We start from the raw sequence: 25,746 nt of genomic DNA, 5'->3' as shown, positions 1-25,746 counted from the left end.
CTTGCGATCTGTTCCAGCCCCTGTCTACCTGGCCTTCCTCCCCCTGTCACCGTCATAATTGGTAATTCCGGCGCAGAAAGACAGGGGCGGGAATAGATAACAAGACTCAACCCACATATTCCCGCCACTGTTGCACCTGTCAATCAAATAGCAGTGCATTGCTGGAACTTTATATGCACATATCTCTGAAATAAAACATCCAATCTCAGAACAGAAGCTATGCTTACATTCAGCATCCTAGCACCGGTATAGCACTGGCTTTACTTTTATATATAAAAATCCTGCTGGTTGGTTCCCTTTAGGCTGACAGAACCTCTGAGCAAGCACTTCTGGGACAGAGGGGCAATGAATAAATTTTGAAACAATTGTTTTGTTAGTAATGTTGGCTTGGAGGACTTACCACATAATCCAAGAAACAATAACCATTGTGGCCTCATTAAATGCACTGAAAAATCTTATCAGCTCTTCCCCTTCTGGACCCAACTTTTTCAAGGCTACTCCCAATATAAGTGCGAAGAGGACGAGTCCCAGAATGTTCATTCCTTCAATTTCCATCCCCACAGGCACCTGAAAATCAATATAAAACTGTTATATGATGTGTATTTGCAGCATAGAGGGATGTAAGGGATGCACCAAATCTGAGCTGAGCTCTAGGCTACCCCTCTGGTACATACACCCCTGATAGGAAACTTAAGGGATGTGTACACTTTATATGTTCATGTAGCTCTTTCAAAGAAAAGACCAGCAATACCTTTACATGGCTAGTCTGTTCCCCCTGTTACTGAGATAACTTCAGTTGATCAGCAAAAGAAGCTGAGGGACTATAATAGATCTAAAGCCTTTGTCACTCCAGCTCTATTTTCTACCCAGTGCTGTCTCCTCCTGCTTGACTGACAGCTACTTTGCCTGATGTTACACAGCATAGAGACTGTCAGTCAAGGAGGAGGAGGCAGTGCTGGAGAGGCTGCGCTGGGTGGGGAATAGAGCTGGAATGACAGAGGCTTCAAATCTCCAGCCACAATTGCTTATCACTTCAGATTTGAGAGAGCTACTGTCACACGATGTTCGATTGCAGACTCATTAGGTGTCATGGTGGCGTTGGGCTGTGATCACACTGCAGAGCCTGACAGGCAACCTGATATCTTCTAGTTGTTCAGCCAGCTGGGCGTTGGCTGTTTCATGTACACTGTTTCTCAGTCCCTTCAGGAGTTAATTCCTGCTGACCTGCTAGGGGCTCAGGTTGCTAATTACTAATCACAGCAGTCTCCTTCCTATGCGAGATTCTGGATCCTGCTAATCAGTGCCGATGATACCTCCAGCTTCTGCAGTGATTCCGGTCTATTGTGGTAATCCAATTTTGGTAATCTGTGGTGTGCTTATTGTGCTGTATGGAAGTTTCCGGGTTGTCTGTTTACTTCCTCCCTTCTATGCTATTTTCCCCTGCGCACATCTATTCGCTCCTTTGTGTTTGATTGCCGTATGTATAAGTTTTGTTTTTTCCCCTGTCCATATTTAGTTGTGGGGTTTGTGACTACAGTCCCGGCTGACCATTTGCGTGGAGGAGGGGGAGGGGAGTTACACTGGGGCTTGGACAGGAGTTAAGTTCATGCTGGCGACTCAGACCTCGCTACCATCAAGTGTACCTCTGAGCTAAGGGACAGCACAGAGTCCCCAGTCTGAGGGTCAGCCTAGGAGTTCCTGTCCAGTCATCCCATCCCTCTGATAGCTACATACTCATCTAAATAGTTGTTCTTTGTTTTATTTTATTTATTTTTTGGGATGGGGTTAAATCCTGCTGAGATATTGCCTTAGAATATACTCATATAAGCTTTTTTGGGCCTCCTAGATCCATAGTACCCACTGCAGTCCATTACTTGATTGCCTCCATTGCCTCATGACTACAACTGTCAGAAAGACATTTCAATTTGCCCAACCCTAACGTACAGCTGTAATAAACAGCCAACTGACACAACCGGGGTCCAATTTTTCCCTTTGCTATTATTTATTACACCCCTTCTGAGTGATGTGGAGTGCATCTTAAGAAGTCTTTTTTGCATATAGGTATCGGGCATTGAGTGGTTAGCTTTATAAACATCAAAGTCTGATAGATAATTCAGTCTTCTGTAAGAAATTGGAATACTAAAGAAACGCCAAGTAATTAAAAAGCTTGGACAATCACCAGAAGAAGAAATGACCCTCGGTCGTAATCAGGTCAGGCTTACTTGAAATCTTCAGCCATCACAAATATGAAAATCACTGGCTAATCCTTAATGACGGAAATACAAGAACATCACGGAACGGTATCAAATGCATGTTAATTCCCGGTTTCCTGTAACAGGCCAGATACTGGCTCATTAGAGGAGGCTTTAATGAGATATTTGTGATGCCGGTCTGACTCTAAAGTAGCCATTAGTATGCAGATACAAGGAAACTACTGGGATCAGGAGGTGATTTCAGGGACGCATGAGCGTAAGATATTATGACTTCTTTGTACATGCAGTTCTATAAATTAATGAGCAGGAACCCTCACAGAGAATGAAGGGACTGCATACATTCAATATTAGATATTAAGCATCATCCAGGGGAAGTATTATATCATCTGGTGTAATTCATTAACATGTTCATAGCCACTTGAACTTATTATTTGGGTGGCCCTCCAAAACAAGATGGTCATCTGACTAGTAGGGATTTATCGTTGTAGCAATAAACACATAAAAACAAGAGCAATTCCCCATTTTAGCTCATAGAGTGAGGCCCAAGGGTACCCCCAATCCATTATATCCATATGGTCTATGGGGGTTGTCCAGTTGGGGCAACTCCTTTAAGTAATTTTCCAATATTTTAGATATGAGATCTGTGTTATTCCACCAGTGCATGGTGATTTATCTATGCCAGGGGCCTATTCAACAAAGCTTTTATGCCAACTGTTGTAAAAGGTCGCAATTTTTTTTATACAATGTGGAGCTGCACAAAAATTTTGCGACTTTTAGTATTTTTACGCCAGTTTGAATCAGCTCTGATGAACCGGGTGCAGCAGGGGTATGGCCACATCCCCAGTCAAATTTATAAAAAATTCCTGATTTTATATTCCAGAGATGGTACTCTAGTCCTTGACTGGAGTAGCATTTCTAGCATGGCACATAACAGAGGAGATGCAGCCAATTCATTAACACTAGAAGTCCCAGAGAGGGGTCATTTAACATTTCTATCTTTGGAACCCAGAGACGGGTCTAATGACCTGAAGGATTTTTAGCTAACATCCTATAATCACCGTCTTTTGTTCTGTAATTAAGGCCATTACTGTCGCACCACAGGAGGTTGTTGTTTTCAATTGAGTTTAGCCATTTAGTTTCTAGTTAGTTCTATTCAGTTTGGACTAAGGGTCATTTGACCCTCTTTCAGGACTTCAGGGGGGAGCTCGAAATTTCTAGGACTTCTAGTGTTAAGTGGTGTCCACCTTCCAATAAAGTTGGTGCTTATACTCTGGCAAGACTCCTGTAGTGTGAGTCTGCTCTATGTCAGTCTTGATGATTCAGCCCCATGGTTTCTAGCTAGAATTCACTAAACTGCAGAACCTCACCCGTTCCATGGTGATGTTCCCATCAGTTGTGTTCCTTGTGTATGTCACGTACTCCGTTGCATACTGGAAAAAAAACATATATAAAAAAAATTATAAAACTTCATTACATGAATATAATTTTGTAAAATAAGTTTTTTATGTGAACACTACAGAGAAGGTAGAGATCAGTGCAGGAAAAGGAGAATGGAGCTCTGTGCTGCCTGAGATTAGAAAAGAAACCAAGCTTTCTATCAGCCAATTGACCTTGTAGCCAACAACTTTCTAAAGCCCACCTATACACTTTAGAATGCTGTTGGCCTTCTATTCAAGCAAAGTCTATGGGAATTTGGGTTTCTTGTTCACACTATGTTGTTCAAAATGCTGCCTTTTTGAGGCAGAACTTTGGTCAAAAACTCAGCTTTTCAAAGAAGCAACATGTCAATTGTTTTTGCCATTTGGGTTTTGCACTGCAAAGCTGAGTTTTTGACCAAAGTTCTGCCACAAAAAAGGCAGCATTTTGAACAACATAGTGTGAACAAGAAACCCAAATTCCCATAGACTTTGCTTGAATAGAAGAACACATCCATTTTGGCATTAAACAGCGCAGAAGAAAAAGCAGCAAAAAAGCAGGTAAAAAGCAGATAAAAAGCAACGTGCGCACATTATCTAGCCAACCGCTGTCCTGCTGTCCTGCTGTATGCTGATGAGATGCAAGAAGCCCCAAACAGCTATGTACAATTAGATGTTTTGCTTGGCTAATATCTCTAGCCATTTTTCAAGGCTCTTTTGTGGATCTCACATTGATATACAACAAAGTAGCTACCTTTAGGCACTAGAGAAAGTTTTCTTTTTCGTGGTGGAGATCTGATTACTTTTTTTTTGTAATACTCAATAAACCAGACAGATCTTCTCAATGAGAAGCAGTAACAATGACAAATTATGTAGTGGGGAAGTAGAACTGAGGAGAATTTGGGCTTTTAATCATGGTAAGTATGGTAAGTATGTCTAAAGTAATGAAATTATGGCTTTTAATCAATGAAAACCGAATTTACCAGCGCAAAAAATATATCAGAATTTTTCTTAGCGGTACTTTGCACACTACGACATCGCAAGCCGATGCTTGCGATGTCGAGCGCGATAGTCCCCGCCCCTGTCAGAGCAGCGATAACTTGTGAACATTATCGCTACGGCAGCTTCACATGCACTTACCTGCCCTGCGACGTCGCTCTGGCCGGCGACCCGCCTCCTTCCTAAGGGGATGGGTCGTGCGGTGTCACAGCGACATCACACGGCAGGCGGCCAATAGAAGCGGAGAGGCGGAGATGAGCGGGACGTAAACATCCCGCCCACCTCCTTCCTACCGCATAGCCGGTGTGAGCCGCGGTGACGCAGGTAAGGAGATGTTCCTCGCTCCTGCGGCTTCACACACAGCGATGTGTGCTGCCGCAGGGGAACGAGGAACAACATCGGACCGTCACTGCAGCGAAATTATGAAAATGTCGGACACTACACCGATCATACGATTACGATGCTTTTGCGCTCGTTAATCATATAAAAAAGGATTTACACACTACGATATCGACAGCGAGGCCGGATGTGTGTCACTTTTGATTTGACCCCACCGACATCGCAGCTGCGATGTCGTAGTGCGCAAAGTAGCCCTTAGGCTAAGAACCCACTTTGCTTTTTACCTGCTTTTTACCTGCTTTTTTGCTGCTTTTTCAACTGCAGCGTTTAATGCCAAAATGGATGTGTTCTGCTTTTCAAGCATAGTCTATGGGAATTTGGGTTTCTAAACCGCACTATGCAGTTCAAACTGCAGCCTTTTTGTGGCAGAAATTTGTGCAAAAACTCTGCTTTGCAGTTCTAAACGCAAATGGCAAAAACAATTGACATGTCAGGGGGGCAGGGACGCCACACACTGTACATGCCCAGCATATCGGCTACATGACGCCGGCTGTGATGCCCGTCAAAAAGGCGAGCATAAGCTCCTGCTCTGTCGTCGTGCCATCACAGGAAGCAGGAAAATCCCCGCCGTAGCAGTCAAATGACCACTCTGAGCCGGGGGAGAGGGACTGACAGCAGGGCAGGAAGGTAGTTACTATCTACTTACCTGCACCAATGTAGCCCAATAGTGAAATGACAAGAAAAAGGCAAAATAAGCAGGATAACCCCTTTAACGATTTCTATAATAACAAATGATTTTTGTTTGGATCAGTGAAACAAAAAGATGTTTGCTTCAACAAGTCACCAACATCAAAAGACAAGTTAGTTGGATTATTTTTCCCAATAATAAGCAATCACTGTAAAATGGGCCTAAAAAAATCCAACATGGCAGATGCAGCCTGAGAAGGTTAATTGTTTCATTTTCCATTGTGGATACATTGGAGCAAGGCAGAAAAAACATTAGTTAAAAAGATGGACATTCTCTAGAACCCCCTTTGACATACTTACACTATCCAGTCAACAGCCAGTATCAATGACAAGTCATTTGTGGGGAGTCCAATGGCCTCTAGAATAATTGCTATAGTGAGAACGCCCCCTGCAGGTATCCCAGCAGCACCGACACTCGAGGCAGTGGCAGTCACACTGTGAATGAAGCAAAAGTAGTTTAGATTAGTTTAAGAATATTGGAAACATTGAAAAGCATCTAGGAAATTTCTTTAGGAATATGCACATTGCAAATGATCTTTCCCACAAGTGGGTGAAAACTGCCTTTTGCTAAATGGAGGCTACCTACTATAGTGTACATTCATTTCTGATCCTGTAAATATCCATCTCTAGGAATATCAGACAGTATTTGGCTTTGCGTACATTGAGTGCGCTTGTCCGATGATAAAGGTTTAGCCGAAACGCGTCTTGCCGTGCGCCAGCAGCAACTTTTCCTACCTCTGTCTGTCATCATTTATGCTGCTATGGACAAAGACTTTTTTTAATATGATTGAAATAAAGACTATAGAAACTTTTTATCTACTACAAATTTGGCTCGCTAGATTCATCTCTTCTATTTGTGCTGGTAAGAGCTTCTACCATATATCCATGCTAATAGCCCCTATAGTCATAGCAGCTTGATCCTACAATATATTGGGTAAGCTGGAAAAACGTTTTCTTTTTTATATTGTTCAGACTTGTTACATAGGTTGCTGGAACGTATGTGGTCAGCTCACAAACTGCATATATCATTTGAAGGTAACTGTTAAAGGGGTTGTCCATTTTCAGGAAAGTGGTCCCTAAACTTAGCAAAAAGGTTGAAAATAAAAAATTCAGCAGGTACTCACACTCCTCGCAACCATCAACGGCAGTGTGTTTCTGCTCCAATTCTCAGTGTTTTGGCTGCAGCGGTGTCGTCACATCAGTAGCTCGAACCACCACTCTAGCCAATCACTGAGCTCCGTAGCTTATTGTATGAGTCACTGAACTCACTAATTGGTTAGAGCGGAGACCAACACCCCTGCAGCCAAAACACGGAAACCAAAGCAGTGGTTTGGAGCCAGTGCTGAAACCAAGGTGGGTGATTACCTACTGAGCTTATGTTAAATATATACTTTCCTTAAAGTGATACCCCCCCTTATTTCTTAAAATTATACATTTAGCTGACTAATGACAACCTGTTTTTGGAAGAGAGATGAAAAATCTTTTTTTTTGTGACCATTCATTTCCTAAAAGAAAGTTCCAAGGTCATTTCTCCTAAACCTTTTGCTCATGTATGCCAAGTTGGAACAAGTGTAACAGCCAATACAGAAGTCAATGTATATGGCTGTGTCTGCTGAATGATCAGTCTGTGAACATTCGATCCTTCAAAATTGTGTAACTTGACACTCTGCATTAGATAATTTTGATTTACAGGAATGAAAAGACTGGTATCTTACAGAATTGTGAAGATCTGTCCAGCGTTTAGGTCATAGTTATTCATCTGGGCGATGAATACTGCTGCCATGCACTGGAATATAGCTGCACCATCCATGTTCACTGTGGCCCCGATGGGAAGGATGAACCTGCTGATCCTTTTGTCGACGCCATTGTTTTCTTCTATGCATTTGATCATGGTTGGAAGAGTTGCAGAGCTAAGAAAAAGATCATTATAAAATCAGAAAGTGGCTCAAAAAACAGTTATGTCCTGAAAATGTGTATGTCACTTTTCATGGCTTCTTATTCTTTGTTAACGTTGTTCACACAGGAAATATAGTTAATAAGATCGAGATATTTGTAACTGAACCCATAAGAAATAGATCTTAGAGTAAATCATTGGCTCAAAGTCACCTCTCAATGGGGTTGACTTCTGATGGATTTTTCGGGCCCATCATTCTGTCAGAGATGAGCCCTCAAGAGACTTTTATAGTAGTCAGGGGAGCAAATGTGGTCCTAATTGTTAGGACATAATACACCACATTTGTAGGATGAAGGGACTACAGTGTCACATCTACTTTGCTGTTTACACAGACACCCAGTGGAACAGAGCTATAATACCAGGTACAGTTGCCAAATGGAACAAAGCTGCAGTATCAGGCACATCTGCAGTACCAGGCACAGCTGCCATATTGGACTAAGTTGCAATGCCAGGCACAGCTGCTAAATGAGACTAAGCTACAATACCAGGTAGTGCATTCAAATGGGACTTAGCTGCAGTAAAATGGCACAGCTGCCAAATGACAATAAGCTACAGTACCAGGTACAGCTGCCAAATAGGACTAAGTTACAGCACCAGTCACATCTGCCAAGTGGGACTAAGCTGCAGTACCAGGCACAGCTGACAACTAGGAATAAGCTACAGTACCAGGCGCAGCTTAAAAATTAGGCTAAGCTCCAGTATCAGATACAGCTTACAAAAGGAGCTAAACTGCAGTACCAGGCAAAGCTGCCAAAAGTGACTAAGTTGGAGTAGCTGGCACAACTGCCAAGTGGGACTAAACTGCAAGCACTTTATGAATTTGCCACTATGTCTGTGAAAAGAATATAGTGGATATAATGATCTATTTGGGTGCTGATCTCAAGGGTTTGACTTATACCAATCAAATATTTAAGTGCCAAATTATGCCTTTAACAAAAAGTACACAAATTATGAATATGGTAACAGGTTCAGTACATGCTTACCTTGAACATGTTGCAAATGCTGTTGCAAAAGGCGTTATCAATCCTAACAGGAATGTGAAAGGGTTCTTGCGAGTAAAAGCAAAATAAATAAGTGGAAGAATGATCCCTCCATGAATAATATGACCCAAAATAGATGCCATGATGTATTTCCCCAGACTGGTCACCAAAAGCACAAGGTTTCCCATTTCAACAATCTTGCTTCCAACAAGAAACATGATTCCAATAGGAACGTACCTAAATTACAAAAATACAATGTGACCAGTGTCAATATGGCAAAAAGCAACATTTACATTTTGTAAGATAATATAATAATGTAAGATAATATAACTAGTGATGAGAGAGTATGCTGCGCACTGCTCAATACTCAATCGAGCATTGGGGTGCACTGGCACACTCGTTGCTCAGCCGAGTATCTTGGTGTCAGGTTGCCAGCAGGGGGAGCTGGAGTCCTGCAGGGAAAGACACTACACGGAGATGAATGAGCAAGGAGGGGAACTCCCAGTGTGTGCTGATATAGTGTCTGCCAGCATCAGCCGGACAGCTGAAGCTGTGGGGCATGAAAGGATGGTCAGATGGTTCCGGGTCAGAGGAGGAGTCGAAATCAGGCCTAGGTCAGTACCAGAGGAAACAACCGAGTGGGGAGGTAGGAGAGGGGGTACAACCGGGGCTATTGTGGGAAGGAAGGAGGTGGGACAGAGGAATGGCAGAACGACTAGGGGACAGAACACAGACAGAGGCTTAGGGTACAGAGAGGGAACGGATCAGGATCACACTTACAGGGACCAGCACTCACAGGCAAAGCAGCGCTAAGCTTATAGCCGGCGCTGGTTCACCGGAGATGACAGTGTTTAAAGCATCCCAGCTCCGGAAGTGAGGCCCGGGAGAAGGCTCCACCCATTAGCCATGTGGACGGGGAGGGGAAACCATGACACTTGGGTACTTGAGTACCATTCTCAACTTCCCGCAAGAGAAAGACTGACTTTTGAAAAAATGCTCAAATTGATTTCCCTCATACTAGATACTCGAATCGAGCCTGTCCGAGTCTCCAACCTCCTCGATTTGAGTACCGAGAACCCGAGCATTTTAGTGATTGCTCATCACTGAATATAACATCTGCAGTACAAATAAGACTTCTTCATACTTAAATAAATTAAATGATTGCATGATATTTTATATTCAATCTATTTTTATTTTTAAAAAAAGTTGTACAATAATAATGCAGAATATGATTGTTATAATTATACAGATAAACCATCGGATTGTGTGTGATCTGGTGTGTGTGTGTGTGTGATCTGGTGTGTGTGTGTGTGTGAGATCTGGTGTGTGTGTGTGTGTGTGTGTTTCCTGCAATAACAGAATTTGAACTCTGTGTATGTAGAATACAGGACGGAGGAACATTACAACTTCTCACACTGAGAGAACTAATCTCTATAGATGGCATTGTAAGGGAATAAATGAAGGGATAAGAGAGGGAGGAGGGGGGAGTAAGAAGAAAAAGATCCCCTAACTGGACAGAGGCGCCCCCTCCAACAAATAACAAGGTCAGAGAGAGCTCCCAACCACCAGGGTAACTTTATATAGAAAAGGCAAGAAAAAGAAATAGGTGGTGAGAAAAACGCTCCACATCTGTCCAGCAGAGTGCAGAACCCCTAAGTAGAAACATGCTTTCTGCGGAGGGATACTCTCCCCCAGGACCTAACCCAAACCCCTGGGTATATGTAAAAAAGTGAAAACCTATTCATGAGTCTTCAATCTTTCAACCGTATGAATAATTTACCAGCAATAATATTTATCAGAATAAGCTCTTATAAACTAGTGTATATATAAAGCCATCAGTATCCCTTTAGCTAAACAATCTGCTCCGAAACACAGGTCAAATGGCTAGAGAGAAGCATTCTGAGCAAAGATTAAGCTTTGAAGGGAACCAACCATCAGGGTTGCCATATATAAAGTAAAGCCAGAGCTATACTGGTGCTAGGATGCTGAATGTAAGCATGGCTTTTGTTCTGAGGTTAGAGGTTTTATTTCAGAAATACAGTATGCGCAAGTAAAGTTCCAGCAATGCACTGCTATTTGATTGACAGCTGCAACAGGAAAGGAATATGTGGGTCAGGTCTTGCGATCTGTTCCAGCCCCTGTCTACCTGGCCTTCCTCCCCCTGTCACCGTCATAATTGGTAATTCCGGCGCAGAAAGACAGGGGCGGGAATAGATAACAAGACTCAACCCACATATTCCCGCCACTGTTGCACCTGTCAATCAAATAGCAGTGCATTGCTGGAACTTTATATGCACATATCTCTGAAATAAAACATCCAATCTCAGAACAGAAGCTATGCTTACATTCAGCATCCTAGCACCGGTATAGCACTGGCTTTACTTTTATATATAAAAATCCTGCTGGTTGGTTCCCTTTAGGCTGACAGAACCTCTGAGCAAGCACTTCTGGGACAGAGGGGCAATGAATAAATTTTGAAACAATTGTTTTGTTAGTAATGTTGGCTTGGAGGACTTACCACATAATCCAAGAAACAATAACCATTGTGGCCTCATTAAATGCACTGAAAAATCTTATCAGCTCTTCCCCTTCTGGACCCAACTTTTTCAAGGCTACTCCCAATATAAGTGCGAAGAGGACGAGTCCCAGAATGTTCATTCCTTCAATTTCCATCCCCACAGGCACCTGAAAATCAATATAAAACTGTTATATGATGTGTATTTGCAGCATAGAGGGATGTAAGGGATGCACCAAATCTGAGCTGAGCTCTAGGCTACCCCTCTGGTACATACACCCCTGATAGGAAACTTAAGGGATGTGTACACTTTATATGTTCATGTAGCTCTTTCAAAGAAAAGACCAGCAATACCTTTACATGGCTAGTCTGTTCCCCCTGTTACTGAGATAACTTCAGTTGATCAGCAAAAGAAGCTGAGGGACTATAATAGATCTAAAGCCTTTGTCACTCCAGCTCTATTTTCTACCCAGTGCTGTCTCCTCCTGCTTGACTGACAGCTACTTTGCCTGATGTTACACAGCATAGAGACTGTCAGTCAAGGAGGAGGAGGCAGTGCTGGAGAGGCTGCGCTGGGTGGGGAATAGAGCTGGAATGACAGAGGCTTCAAATCTCCAGCCACAATTGCTTATCACTTCAGATTTGAGAGAGCTACTGTCACACGATGTTCGATTGCAGACTCATTAGGTGTCATGGTGGCGTTGGGCTGTGATCACACTGCAGAGCCTGACAGGCAACCTGATATCTTCTAGTTGTTCAGCCAGCTGGGCGTTGGCTGTTTCATGTACACTGTTTCTCAGTCCCTTCAGGAGTTAATTCCTGCTGACCTGCTAGGGGCTCAGGTTGCTAATTACTAATCACAGCAGTCTCCTTCCTATGCGAGATTCTGGATCCTGCTAATCAGTGCCGATGATACCTCCAGCTTCTGCAGTGATTCCGGTCTATTGTGGTAATCCAATTTTGGTAATCTGTGGTGTGCTTATTGTGCTGTATGGAAGTTTCCGGGTTGTCTGTTTACTTCCTCCCTTCTATGCTATTTTCCCCTGCGCACATCTATTCGCTCCTTTGTGTTTGATTGCCGTATGTATAAGTTTTGTTTTTTCCCCTGTCCATATTTAGTTGTGGGGTTTGTGACTACAGTCCCGGCTGACCATTTGCGTGGAGGAGGGGGAGGGGAGTTACACTGGGGCTTGGACAGGAGTTAAGTTCATGCTGGCGACTCAGACCTCGCTACCATCAAGTGTACCTCTGAGCTAAGGGACAGCACAGAGTCCCCAGTCTGAGGGTCAGCCTAGGAGTTCCTGTCCAGTCATCCCATCCCTCTGATAGCTACATACTCATCTAAATAGTTGTTCTTTGTTTTATTTTATTTATTTTTTGGGATGGGGTTAAATCCTGCTGAGATATTGCCTTAGAATATACTCATATAAGCTTTTTTGGGCCTCCTAGATCCATAGTACCCACTGCAGTCCATTACTTGATTGCCTCCATTGCCTCATGACTACAACTGTCAGAAAGACATTTCAATTTGCCCAACCCTAACGTACAGCTGTAATAAACAGCCAACTGACACAACCGGGGTCCAATTTTTCCCTTTGCTATTATTTATTACACCCCTTCTGAGTGATGTGGAGTGCATCTTAAGAAGTCTTTTTTGCATATAGGTATCGGGCATTGAGTGGTTAGCTTTATAAACATCAAAGTCTGATAGATAATTCAGTCTTCTGTAAGAAATTGGAATACTAAAGAAACGCCAAGTAATTAAAAAGCTTGGACAATCACCAGAAGAAGAAATGACCCTCGGTCGTAATCAGGTCAGGCTTACTTGAAATCTTCAGCCATCACAAATATGAAAATCACTGGCTAATCCTTAATGACGGAAATACAAGAACATCACGGAACGGTATCAAATGCATGTTAATTCCCGGTTTCCTGTAACAGGCCAGATACTGGCTCATTAGAGGAGGCTTTAATGAGATATTTGTGATGCCGGTCTGACTCTAAAGTAGCCATTAGTATGCAGATACAAGGAAACTACTGGGATCAGGAGGTGATTTCAGGGACGCATGAGCGTAAGATATTATGACTTCTTTGTACATGCAGTTCTATAAATTAATGAGCAGGAACCCTCACAGAGAATGAAGGGACTGCATACATTCAATATTAGATATTAAGCATCATCCAGGGGAAGTATTATATCATCTGGTGTAATTCATTAACATGTTCATAGCCACTTGAACTTATTATTTGGGTGGCCCTCCAAAACAAGATGGTCATCTGACTAGTAGGGATTTATCGTTGTAGCAATAAACACATAAAAACAAGAGCAATTCCCCATTTTAGCTCATAGAGTGAGGCCCAAGGGTACCCCCAATCCATTATATCCATATGGTCTATGGGGGTTGTCCAGTTGGGGCAACTCCTTTAAGTAATTTTCCAATATTTTAGATATGAGATCTGTGTTATTCCACCAGTGCATGGTGATTTATCTATGCCAGGGGCCTATTCAACAAAGCTTTTATGCCAACTGTTGTAAAAGGTCGCAATTTTTTTTATACAATGTGGAGCTGCACAAAAATTTTGCGACTTTTAGTATTTTTACGCCAGTTTGAATCAGCTCTGATGAACCGGGTGCAGCAGGGGTATGGCCACATCCCCAGTCAAATTTATAAAAAATTCCTGATTTTATATTCCAGAGATGGTACTCTAGTCCTTGACTGGAGTAGCATTTCTAGCATGGCACATAACAGAGGAGATGCAGCCAATTCATTAACACTAGAAGTCCCAGAGAGGGGTCATTTAACATTTCTATCTTTGGAACCCAGAGACGGGTCTAATGACCTGAAGGATTTTTAGCTAACATCCTATAATCACCGTCTTTTGTTCTGTAATTAAGGCCATTACTGTCGCACCACAGGAGGTTGTTGTTTTCAATTGAGTTTAGCCATTTAGTTTCTAGTTAGTTCTATTCAGTTTGGACTAAGGGTCATTTGACCCTCTTTCAGGACTTCAGGGGGGAGCTCGAAATTTCTAGGACTTCTAGTGTTAAGTGGTGTCCACCTTCCAATAAAGTTGGTGCTTATACTCTGGCAAGACTCCTGTAGTGTGAGTCTGCTCTATGTCAGTCTTGATGATTCAGCCCCATGGTTTCTAGCTAGAATTCACTAAACTGCAGAACCTCACCCGTTCCATGGTGATGTTCCCATCAGTTGTGTTCCTTGTGTATGTCACGTACTCCGTTGCATACTGGAAAAAAAACATATATAAAAAAAATTATAAAACTTCATTACATGAATATAATTTTGTAAAATAAGTTTTTTATGTGAACACTACAGAGAAGGTAGAGATCAGTGCAGGAAAAGGAGAATGGAGCTCTGTGCTGCCTGAGATTAGAAAAGAAACCAAGCTTTCTATCAGCCAATTGACCTTGTAGCCAACAACTTTCTAAAGCCCACCTATACACTTTAGAATGCTGTTGGCCAAATGAATCTCCCCCGATTCTCATACACGGGAGCGCTCAGCTGGCCTAGTGCCCCTGCGTTGTCTATGAGAGAGTCGCTGCCAGAAACCTCTGGGGACGGCTTATCTGTTAGAAAATAATAGAGTTGGCACGCCTCCTTTCTAAGGGGGCGGTTCGTTTAGCGTCACCGTGACGTCACAGCTGCGTCACTGAACCGCCGCCCAATAGAAGCGGAGGGGCGGAGATGAGCAGGACGAACATCCCACCCACCTCCTTCCTTCCGCATTGCGGGCTGGAGGCAGGTAAGGAGAGGTTCCTCGTTCCTGCGGTGTCACACGGAGCGATGTGTGCTGCCGCAGGAACGAGGAACAACTTCGTTACTGCTGCAGCAACGATATTAGAGAATGGACCCCCATGTCACCGATGAGCGATTTTGCACGCTTTTGCAACGATGCAAAATCGCTCAAAGGTGTCACACGCAACGGCATCGCTAAAGCGACCGGATGTGCGTCACAAATTCTGTGACCCCAACGAGATCGCTTGAGCGATGTCGCAGCGTGTAAAGCGGCCTTAAGCCTCTCACCTAGCCAAATCTTTGCACTGATGAGGGGCAAAACCCTGAAACTCCGTGTCTGCAAATTGACATTCTGGTTTGGCTCCTAAGTCATATGGTAAGGCTTGTTAAACCTCAGGTGAACACATATTTAAGATTATATTACTGAAACCCTGCTCACCCGCTGCTAAAACCCAGCCCACTTGCAAACGGTCCAATTAAATTGTTCAGTGGGTGGGGTTTTGTTCAGGTGGGTGATGATTCGACCACCAAACACCAGACTTTTACGCCTAGTGAGAGCCATTAAGAGAATTTAGTGGCTCTTATTGGGTGCCACCTCTCATTGTTCACACCAGCAAGCCGGCCGGTGTTGGATCGATCGCAACCAAAACATCAATAATGTACAGTACAGACCAAACGTTTGGACACACCTTCTCATCTCTAGAACAAGTATTAAGAGGAGACTTTGTGCAGCAGGACTTCATGGTAAAATAGCTCCTAGGAAACCACTGCTAAGGACAGGAAACAAGCAGAAGAGACTTGTTTGGGCTAAAGAACACAAGGAATGGACATTAGACCAGTGGAAATCTGTGCTTTGGTCTGATGAGTTCAAATTTGAGATCTTTGGATCCAACCACCGTGTCTTTGTAGAAAAGGTGAACGGATGGACGCTACATGCCTGGTTCCCACCGTGAAGCATGGAGGAGGAGGTGTGATTGTGTGGGGGTGCTTTGCTGGTGACACTGTTAGGGATTTATTCAAAATTGAAGGCATACAGAACCAGCATGCCTACCACAGCATCTTGCAGCTGCGTGCTATTCCATCCGGTTTGCGTTTAGTTGGACCATCATTTATTTTTCAACAGGACAATGACCCTAAACACACCTCCAGGCTGTGTAAGGGCTATTTGACTAAGAAGGAGAGTGATGGGGTGCTACGTCAGATGACCTGGTCACCAGACCGTAACCTAATCGAGATGGTTTGGGGTGAGCTGGACCGTAGAGTGAAGGCAAAAGGGCCAACAAGTGCTAAGCATCTCTGGGAACTCCTTCAAGACTGTTGGAAAACCATTTCCAGTGACTACCTCTTGAAGCTCATAAAGAGAATGCCAAGAGTGTGCAAAGTAGTAATGAAAGCAAAAGGTGGCTACTTTGAAGAACCTAGAATATAAGACATATTTTCAGTTGTTTCACACTTTTTTCAGTATTTCATTCCACATGTTTTCATTCATAGTTTTGATGTCTTCAATGTGAATCTACAATTTGTAGAGTCATGAAAATAAAGAAAACTCTTTGAATGAGAAGGTGTATCCACACTTTTGAGAGATAGGACCCTGCTTCACCTTATAGGTGCTCAGGAGAAAAAAACGGCAATAATAAAGAGAGAACTCCGGCACACTACCCCAATACTGTCAGACAAGAAATTAATAGAAAAAAGGTTTTCTTTTTATATGTATTTTTTATTGAAAAAAATAATTCATGCATATGATGTCCAAAAATAACATTTCAACCATAATATGGTCTTCATCAAAGGACAATCTATGAATATCAGGCAAGGTGAGTTGTAACTAGGCGATGTTACATCGATATTACAGCGTCTGAGGAAAAATGGGGATCTGATAATTAAGGAGGCAGACAAGGGGGGAAATATTGTTTTATGGCCTGTAAAGTTATACCTGGAGGAAGCACAACGCCAGCTTTCTAATAGGACAGTATACCAGCCCCTCCCCTCCGATCCTACTAGTATTTTCAAATCTAAGGTGGATCGTTTATTGACGGACGCACACCTGAGGGGGATTCTTACTAAAAAAGAACTAGAGTTTCTTACGGTGAAAAACCCAGTTGTGCCTACATTTTATATGCTCCCGAAGGTGCACAAGTCCCTCCTAAAACCACCTGGGAGACCAATTGTGGCTGGGATCGGGAGCATATTTGAACAGCTATGCTCTTACCTGGACTTCTATTTACAGCCCTTTGCTCTTCGCCTCGAATCATATGTCAGAGACTCCACGGACCTTATTTTACAACTTGAAGAATTGAACATCCCCGAGGGTACCATTTTGGTCACTATGGATATAGAATCTCTGTATACCAGTATATCGCATGACCTGGGTATGGGGGCAGTCTCCTACTTCCTGCTCGGACAGAGCACAGGTACTAGAGACCATGATGAATTTCTTTTGAATTTGCTCTCCCTGGTCCTCAACCTGAATTATTTTGTTTTTGACAGAATTTTTTACAAACAGGTGTCAGGAACTGCAATGGGGGCACGCTGTGCCCCATCTTATGCCAACATTTATTTGGGTTGGTGGGAGGAGACCAAGGTGAGAAATATGCCCGCCTATCAAGAACATGTCTTTAAATGGTTTCGGTATCTGGACGATGTTTTAATGCTGTGGACAGGTTCGTGGGAAGAATGTGAGGAGTTTATCTCCGAACTTAATAACAATATGTTTAACATCTACCTAACATCATTTTTGTCACTTACATCAGTAGATTTTTTGGATTTAAAACTTTCCCTGAAGGACTCAAGAATTGCCACGGACTTGTTTAGAAAGCCGACTTCAACGAACAGCTTTTTACACTACAGCAGTTTCCACCCAGAACACCTTCGAAGGGGGATTCCGAAAGGCCAATTTTTGCGTCTTCGAAGAAACTGTAGTAACAATGTGGAATTTCGTGAACAATCAAGGGAGCTGACGAGACGGTTTCAAGCAAGGGGATACCCTAAAAAGGTAATTTCTCGGGCCTTCCAGTCTGCAACTGTGAAAGAGAGAAAGGAGATTCTGACCAAGGGTAGAGAGCAGAAGACCATGTATAGTGATATTGGAGTGGTTACAACCTTCAATAACCAATGGTCAGATCTACGAGGGATTTTGAAGAGGAATTGGGGAATTCTGCGGAGTGAATTGGCCTTACAGCCACACATTGCGGAGGCCCCTCGGATAATTGCCAGGCGAGCTAAAAACCTCAGGGATGTACTATCGTCCAGTCATTTCTATAGACCCTCTAGAAAAACGGAGGGGGGAGGTTCTCTGGAAGGGTCTTTTCCCTGTGGTAATTGTAACATCTGTCCCCTGATGTTGGCAAAAGATCCTATTTTTCATAATATGTTCTCATCTTCACAGAAACCTAGAGGATACTTCAATTGCCGGACACAAAACCTCATTTATGGCTTAATCTGCAGTTGCCCCAAGATATACGTAGGACAGACTGGACAGGAGCTGAGGAGAAGAACTCAACAACACATCTCCACTATTAATACGGCCAGAACGGACCTTGAGAAAGGCAAGACTCTCTCCTCGGTAGCAGTACATTTTCTACAACATCATAATGGAAAAACATCTGGGATAAAGATTCTTGGACTGGAGGGTTTAAGGACCAATGTTAGAGGAGGAAATTTGACATTGGACTTGCTCAGACGGGAATCCACTTGGATTTACAATCTAAATAGTCTGGCACCTAGAGGGTTAAATGAGGAGCTGCTGTTTACTGGTTTTTATAAACAGAGGTAGTGCTTGTGGGGGCCTTTTTTTCCCCCCTCTTTCCCTCCTTCCTCCCTTCCCCCTTTCCCCCCCCTCCCCCCCCCCATCCGTGTTGGGTGGGTGGGGGTGGGCGGGCGGTGTTATTTAGTTATCCATATACAAGTATTGTGGGGCCTCAAGATGGGGGGGTATGGTTGCCCATTGGGGTATACATGTGTGCCTACCATAGGGACCTTGTGTAGGAACATCTAGGGCTATGTAATCTGGCAGTATATGGGATATCCAGGGTTGTGCTCTTTAGTGGTATATGGTATATGATCCCTATTTATGGGTGAGGTGATAGGTATGCTGCCCTGTATGTGATATATGTGTGGGTATGTGCATTTTTTGTATGTACACATATATGGGTTCACATGCATATGCATGCAGCTCCCTACATGGACCCCTGGGGGGTACAGCTTATGGAGTATGGACGGTCTCTCCGTCCTTGTCCACCTGGACCTTTTAAGGATGCACTCCTAACCTACTATGATTTTAGGGATGTGCCCTATGGTGGGTGAGAAGAAGAGTATATTGCTCTGAATGATATATATATGTGCAACCTGCGATGTATGCACACACGTATGGATGCATTGGTATATGTATTTGCAGCTCCCTATATGGACCCTTAGGAGGTATAATCTGTGGAGGATGGACTGTCGCTTTGTCCTAGTCAGTACCGTTCTTCTTACAATACACTTATATTAAATCTATTATGTTCTTCAAAACATGTCTCTTTCTATGGCGGCCGCCATCTTTTCGGAGTCCCGCGCATGCGCGGTACTCCGTTTTTCAATACTTCCTCTCTGTATGATCTCGCGCATGTGCAGTAGCTATTTCCGGGACGCCGGGTGCTTCTGAGGCGCGCAATTTGAAATCATCACAGCTGATACTCGGATCTTAAGGTATTTAAGCTTGTACCTGGTGGATACAGGGAACCCACCCCTGATGAAGTCACCCCAGTAGGTGACGATACGCGTGGGGATTATACCCACTGCTGCTCTATCTTTATGGGTAATTTGACAATGGTTGGTGTTTAGATATCTACAGGTCATTTATATGGGAAACCTTGGTTGGGGATTTTCTCTCTGGAGTCCCATATGGGTTCAATTGTGGCTTCATATAATGTAACCACATATATATATATGTGAAATATGCTTGGGGTACCTTTTCCATCTTGCAATTGTATATGATCTTGCAAATTATAATATGCTTTTTGTACCATTTGCTATTCTATGTGGTCTTGTATGGTATACATGTAATATTGTCATCTAAACTGTTTGGTGGTTTTCCTGTATACATTGTTATACCCTGTGCCATACCATTGTTTCCCCTTGGGTAGCAGGGGTTTCCAAAACCTCAACGGAGGGTTGGATCAGTAGATACATATGGCTGTTTGCCTTTTAATTGTTTTTAGTAGTGTGTATTCCTGTGTCCATTTGTAATAAAGATAACCTTTCTATATAATTGGAGTATCCCTCTTGTTTGCACACTTCTGTCCCTCTCCTCCACTAATGTATACTAAGTGTGCTGAGGTGAACCCTTTTACCCATTTAGGGTATTATTGAAATTGTTAGGTGGTGCCCTCCCCACTCTTTGGTAACTAGGCGATGCGGCGCGGCAAGACCAAGAAAAGAAGACTCAAGACCATGAATCTATATAGCACCTTAGGTCTATCAATCGTCAGTGTGTCCACAACCACTATACTGGTATAGCGCAATCAATCGTACATTCAGGTATAACCATAGTTATGTAATCCTCTTGTAATGGATATGTATAACCAGTAGGAGGGAAGCGGTGGCTTGCCCCACTATCCTATAAGCATAGTCAAGCTGTGCCAAAATCCAGAATTAGTGTGGGCTTGTAAACTGTAATGCAGGTACAACCGTATATCCTTTTAGTATTCTTTACTGCAGCTCATGGGGAAACATGATACTGTGCATGCATATGTAGAGAAGAAATTCTGATCAGGTTCCTATGCAGGTAATAGGTATCCCCTAACGGGTGCCGGACTATCTGAACCTGTGTGACAAGATATAAGGACCAGTCCCTCTGCGTCTACTCTGCGAGTATTTCATTCCACGTGTTTTCATTCATAGTTTTGATGTCTTCAATGTGAATCTACAATTTGTAGAGTCATGAAAATAAAGAAAACTCTTTGAATGAGAAGGTGTGTCCACACTTTTGGTCTGTACTGTACATGGCAGAGCTGCTGGCCTCACAGGCTCTATATTGGCTCTGGATTCCATAAAAACGTTGCTGTACAACTTGTTCTCCTTTTCTTTGTATGTGTGTTTTACATCTCGTGTTACAATCTATGTCCTAAGGAAGAAACTTCCTGACGTGTCTTTCTGAGCAGCACTGAGCTTGTCATGTCTTTCTGTGCAAACGCATAGGAAGACAATGTTCTCATTATATTCAGAAGATCTAAGATATTCACATTCACAGAAATGTACTATCCCAGCACAGTCTGGGGGTTCCTGCTGTATCTTATGTTCAAGCTACAATACAGTATTTGTCTTACCGATCGGAAGGCTGCAGCCACAAGATTTGCAGGCATCAGGTTTCTGAAAAATAAAGATTTTTTAACTATAGGTTTACATCATCATGAAAAAAAATGGCAGTTTTCAATCATTTTTTATTTTCATATTAGATTAAGGCTGAGGTCACCCAGGCGTATATTTTTTCTGCGAGACAATAGGATTGATTATGTTAATGTCGCTCTGATCACGCTCTACTCCAAGTATGATCAGAGTGTCAGCTCAGTGTGATCTTATTTTCTTGCATAAGGAGAAGATCGGGAACAAAATTTCTCCTTCTCCTCCATTCTGTTAATCCGCAGAAATCGGACTGCACTCAGATGTCACTCGAGTGCAGTCCGGTGATTTCACTGCACCCTTAGGCTATGTCCGCACGTTGCTTTTTACCTGCTTTTTACCTGCTTTTTTGCTGCTTTTTCAACTGCAGCGTTTAATGCCAAAATGGTTGTGTTCTGCTTTTCAAGCAAAGTCTATGGGAATTTGGGTTTCTTGTCCGCACTATGCAGTTCAAACTGCAGCCTTTTTGTTACAGAACTTTGGTCAAAAACTCAGCTTTGCAGTGCAAAACCCAAATGGCAAAAACAATTCACATGTCAGTTTCAACTGCATAGTGCGGACAAGAAACCCAAATTCCCATAGACTTTGCTTGAAAAGCAGAACACAACTATTTTAGCATTAAACGCTGCAGTTGAAAAAGCAGCAAAAAAGCAGGTAAAAAGCAGGTAAAAAGCAACGTGCGGACATAGCCTTAGACTTATATGGGTGTGTGCTGAATGGCGCTGTCCCTCAAAGCATGCTCTGCTTTTTTTCCTCATGCCAAATCTGCATGAGAAAAAAAGTGCTGATCTTCACAGCCTCATAGTATAACATTGGTCCAAGTGCTATCCCATAAACCAACAGATAGCACAGCTATATGTTATACGCCAGTGAGCGAGCTCTTAATCATATTATTAAAAATTTCATACATACAACAGTACCCAAAAGTTCAAACTAGTGAACATGAAAAAAAACAATTGCCCAATTTCTATCCCAAATCCCTATTCTACAGATTGATATCTATGGAAGTGCAATTTGAACAATCTCATACCAGAGTTTATACTAAACACCTTGTGCGTTCACAGGCATAAGCCAAATTGTTGTAGATAGCAGAATGAGCGTAGCTACAATTTTTAGCTGCAGCGTGTGCACAACACAGCGCATGTGATGAATATGAAAGTGTTTTGAAGCAGCTTCAACAAGATCATCTAATCCTAAAGTATCATTTTGCTGTTCTTCTGTTGTAATATCTGCTTGTTCCTCAATAAGGCCGGCGTCACACTTGCGATTGAAAAATCGGTCCGATTCTCATGCCTGAGAGTAGGACGAGCTCTGTCCGATTGTTCATCCGTGTGCAATACAATTGCAATGGGAGTCTGTGATTTTTCTCATGATAGTAGTCCGTGAGCAATCCGTATTCAATCCGTATGTGATCCGTTTTTATCTCAGCAGCTATTAGTCATTACAGTCATGTACAGGAGCATTTACAGTGTTCTCTGCTACATGATAGAATTGTAGTTAGAAAATCGGATGTCACTAGGATGGTCTGTGTGCCGTCCGTGTGACATAAGTTTTTTTCTTGCACCCATAGACTTGCACCCATAGACTCTAGAAATCGCAGCATGCTGCGATTTTTTTTCTCAGTCCGATTTGAGCTAAGAAAAAAAAAGCAGATAGGAGCTGCCTCGTTGATTAACATTGGTTCGAGTGCAATGTGAGATTTCCTCGAATTGCACTCGTGCGAGTCAATCGCAAGTATGACTCCAGCCTTACATGAACAGCACTGTGGCTTTCCATCTCAAACATACTGAATCCTAAATCTTCTTCTAGCTGTTGTTCATTACTCTCATTCATCAGTTTAATTGCACTTATCATGTGTGAAGCATTGTCCGTTACAAAAGCAACAATCTGTTCTTTTTTGAGTTCGTAGTCTTGCAGAACTTTTTCCACTAAGGCCTGGAGAAACTGGCCGGAGTGATGAGCTTTAGTACCTTTTACCGCCAGTGTCTTGGGAACAAATTCTTTGTTGTCACAGACATATCGAACATTGATGGCAAAATAGTTCAGTGAAATGCAGTGACTCTGGCATCCCAGCAAAGGCAATGGGTTTCAAGATATGACATTCAGACACATCGTTTTGTGAGGATCCTTTTTTAGGCTCAAAAACAGATCCTCACAAAGAATGAGCATGTCAGTTTGTGGCGGTTTTCTAATCTGCTTTTGCCATTGAAAGCATTATTTATGAGCTCAACAACCTTTCAGGTGATGCGGTTTTTTAAAAGCTGATCTGCTTTTGCAGCTGAAAAACGTATCCTCAAAAAACGCAGCAAAAACGCTGTGTGTGAATGTGGCTTTAGATCAGGAATAGAACAGACATTTATAGGACATTTCATAACTTTCCCAAATTCCTATGAAAAAAACATTCAGCACATTTTGCATTGTACTACTGTACCCAATTTATTATATATTCTAGGAGTCGGTCCATTTTATACCGACTCCGACTCCACCAAAATAAACACCGACTGAGACTCCACGACTCCAACTCCACCTCCACGACTCCGACTCCAAAGACTATGGGCCCTTTCGCACTATGATCTTCCGCACGTTCATTGGTGCCATCAGGGCTTAAGTCTGAAACCCCCCCTGTAAAATGGGATTTGGATGTATGTATGTAGGCGTCACCGTCTGCTCTGTTGTGCTCCATTTATTTGCAAAAAAGCCTACTGAAGGCACATAACCGATGTAATCTACTACGGCTTTGATGAATTGGGGCCATAGTTTTGTTTACTGGGAAGAAGCTATAAGGAGAAAGTGAAGTTTTATTCTCCCTGCAGCTACTCACTTCCAGTCATAGTGGTGGTCCAGTAAGTTTTTGCCTGGATGATCCAAGTGTAGCTTGAGAACAAGGACTTTTTTTGCTGAGTTTTTGGAGCAGAAACTTCCAAAACCACAAGTTTAGTTTTCAGTTGAAGAAATGTGGCTCTGAAAACGCAGAAATAAATTAGCTCAGTGTGTGTTCACCAGTAGTGGGCAAAGGCCTGAACCGAAATATAAGATTGTGAGCGGAAAGTCGGTAAGAGAAAAGAGTGAAAACCAGGAATGAGTGAAGCTGTCAGAACGGAAGCTCAGCTTTACATTCATGTAGATTCAAGCTCAAGAGCGCCTGAACAGTCAGGGAGATTCTCCAAAGTCTGAGACGTTTTATTGTGCTTTCAGTGCTACAAATAATTGTGCCTCCACAGCTGCACAGCTGGTTGTGTGTCTTGTGAGAGAGCCTTGTATTTTTAGGTCATACTGTAGATACGTAGATACATGTGGATCGCGGGCCCGTGATGTATGGGTCACGGCTGTCTTCCAGCTCGATGCACTAGTACCAGGTCTAGCAAGCAGCTATGAAGAGCAGGTCTGCAGATTGTGACGTTTGTGAGTAGCCCAACGTAGAAGAACATATCTGAATGGGAGTAAGGTAGGAACTCCAGGATCTTGGTATACTGCCTCAGTCTGATTTCTGTGGAAGAGCTTTGGCTTTTATTACACCAGTAATGGGGTCTCTGGGTGCCACTACTGTGAGGGTGGCAGGAGCTAGATGTGCCTCACAACCCTCTTTCAAAGCTGAATGTGGTGCTCAAGGTCAGAAAGGTTGGGGATCACTGCTCTACATGGTATGTACAGAACTACGACATTTGTGTGATATATACAGTAATAGCTCAAGGATACCAGTAAAAACCAATAATAATTATACTACATCTTTTACAATTTTCTTTGAGACTTCCACTTCATTTAGACTCTTTCTTGCCCCAGTTCCGTATGGTTTGGAGAGTCCCAGCACTATTTTGGGCGGCTATTCATACAGTAGCCATTTGCTTTTTAGTGAACAAAGACTTGGGGCTTTGGAGCGATCTGGCAAGTTTCCCATTCTTTGAAAGGCTCTTTATCAGTCGCCTGGCTCTCGCTGAGTTGTAACGTGGAAGCATTTGTGTTCCTATACAGCAGTTGTCAGAGGCCCCTTTATACACGTTTTGTGCTTAAAAGATCTAAAATATCCCAAGGCTTCTCCTGCCCTACGCATTACTTTTACATAAGTATTCAGAGAGCCTAAGCTAAGACGCAAAGTAACGTAAACGTTTGGTCAGAGCATCATTCATAGAAAATATCTTTATAGTATTAGAATGTAAAATTATTGAAGGGATTTAGGACATGATTTAAACTTTTTTTCAGATGCCATGGACCCTTTCTTTTGAGGGCCCATGTTTCAAGGTTTTTTTTTTGCGAGATTGAAAAAGTCAAAAGAATGTCAGCAAGGTCATACATGCCATAGAAGAAGTCCAAACAGTTGCCAGGGGCTCATGAGAATGGGGTGTCAAGCTCTGGCTATCCTTTTATTTTCCTATGGACTGAGAGAGTCTACACATGGCTCTCCTCTGTTCTGGGGCAACAGCAAAATTTAGATCTAAAGATCTTACTAAATTATA

At 42.7% G+C, this 25,746-nt stretch overlaps 1 protein-coding gene across 2 annotated transcripts in view; it reads right to left on the bottom strand.

Annotated features, from left to right (window-relative positions):
- Positions 1–25,746, bottom strand: part of SLC1A4 (solute carrier family 1 member 4) — a 64,761-nt gene that overhangs the window by 12,138 nt on the left and 26,877 nt on the right. The window contains exons 2-9 of one of the 2 annotated variants that reach the window (XM_075338050.1): positions 21,223–21,265; positions 14,346–14,408; positions 11,166–11,332; positions 8,651–8,884; positions 7,429–7,623; positions 6,014–6,148; positions 3,581–3,643; positions 478–567 (exon numbers count right to left, since the gene is read on the bottom strand). In XM_075338050.1, the coding sequence (XP_075194165.1) occupies positions 3,625–3,643; positions 6,014–6,148; positions 7,429–7,623; positions 8,651–8,884; positions 11,166–11,332; positions 14,346–14,408; positions 21,223–21,265 (856 nt within the window). In that variant the 3' untranslated portion in view covers positions 478–567; positions 3,581–3,624. Of the gene's footprint in view, positions 1–477; positions 568–3,580; positions 3,644–6,013; positions 6,149–7,428; positions 7,624–8,650; positions 8,885–11,165; positions 11,333–14,345; positions 14,409–21,222; positions 21,266–25,746 lie in introns of those variants that run through there. The other variant, XM_075338051.1, reaches the window with a different exon arrangement.

This window comes from Anomaloglossus baeobatrachus, chromosome 3 (assembly GCF_048569485.1).
Source record: "Anomaloglossus baeobatrachus isolate aAnoBae1 chromosome 3, aAnoBae1.hap1, whole genome shotgun sequence".
NCBI classification, from domain to species: Eukaryota; Metazoa; Chordata; class Amphibia; order Anura; family Aromobatidae; genus Anomaloglossus; species Anomaloglossus baeobatrachus.
The sequence above is the reverse complement of the archived record's forward strand: the minus strand, read 5'-3'. Positions and strand labels throughout refer to the sequence as shown.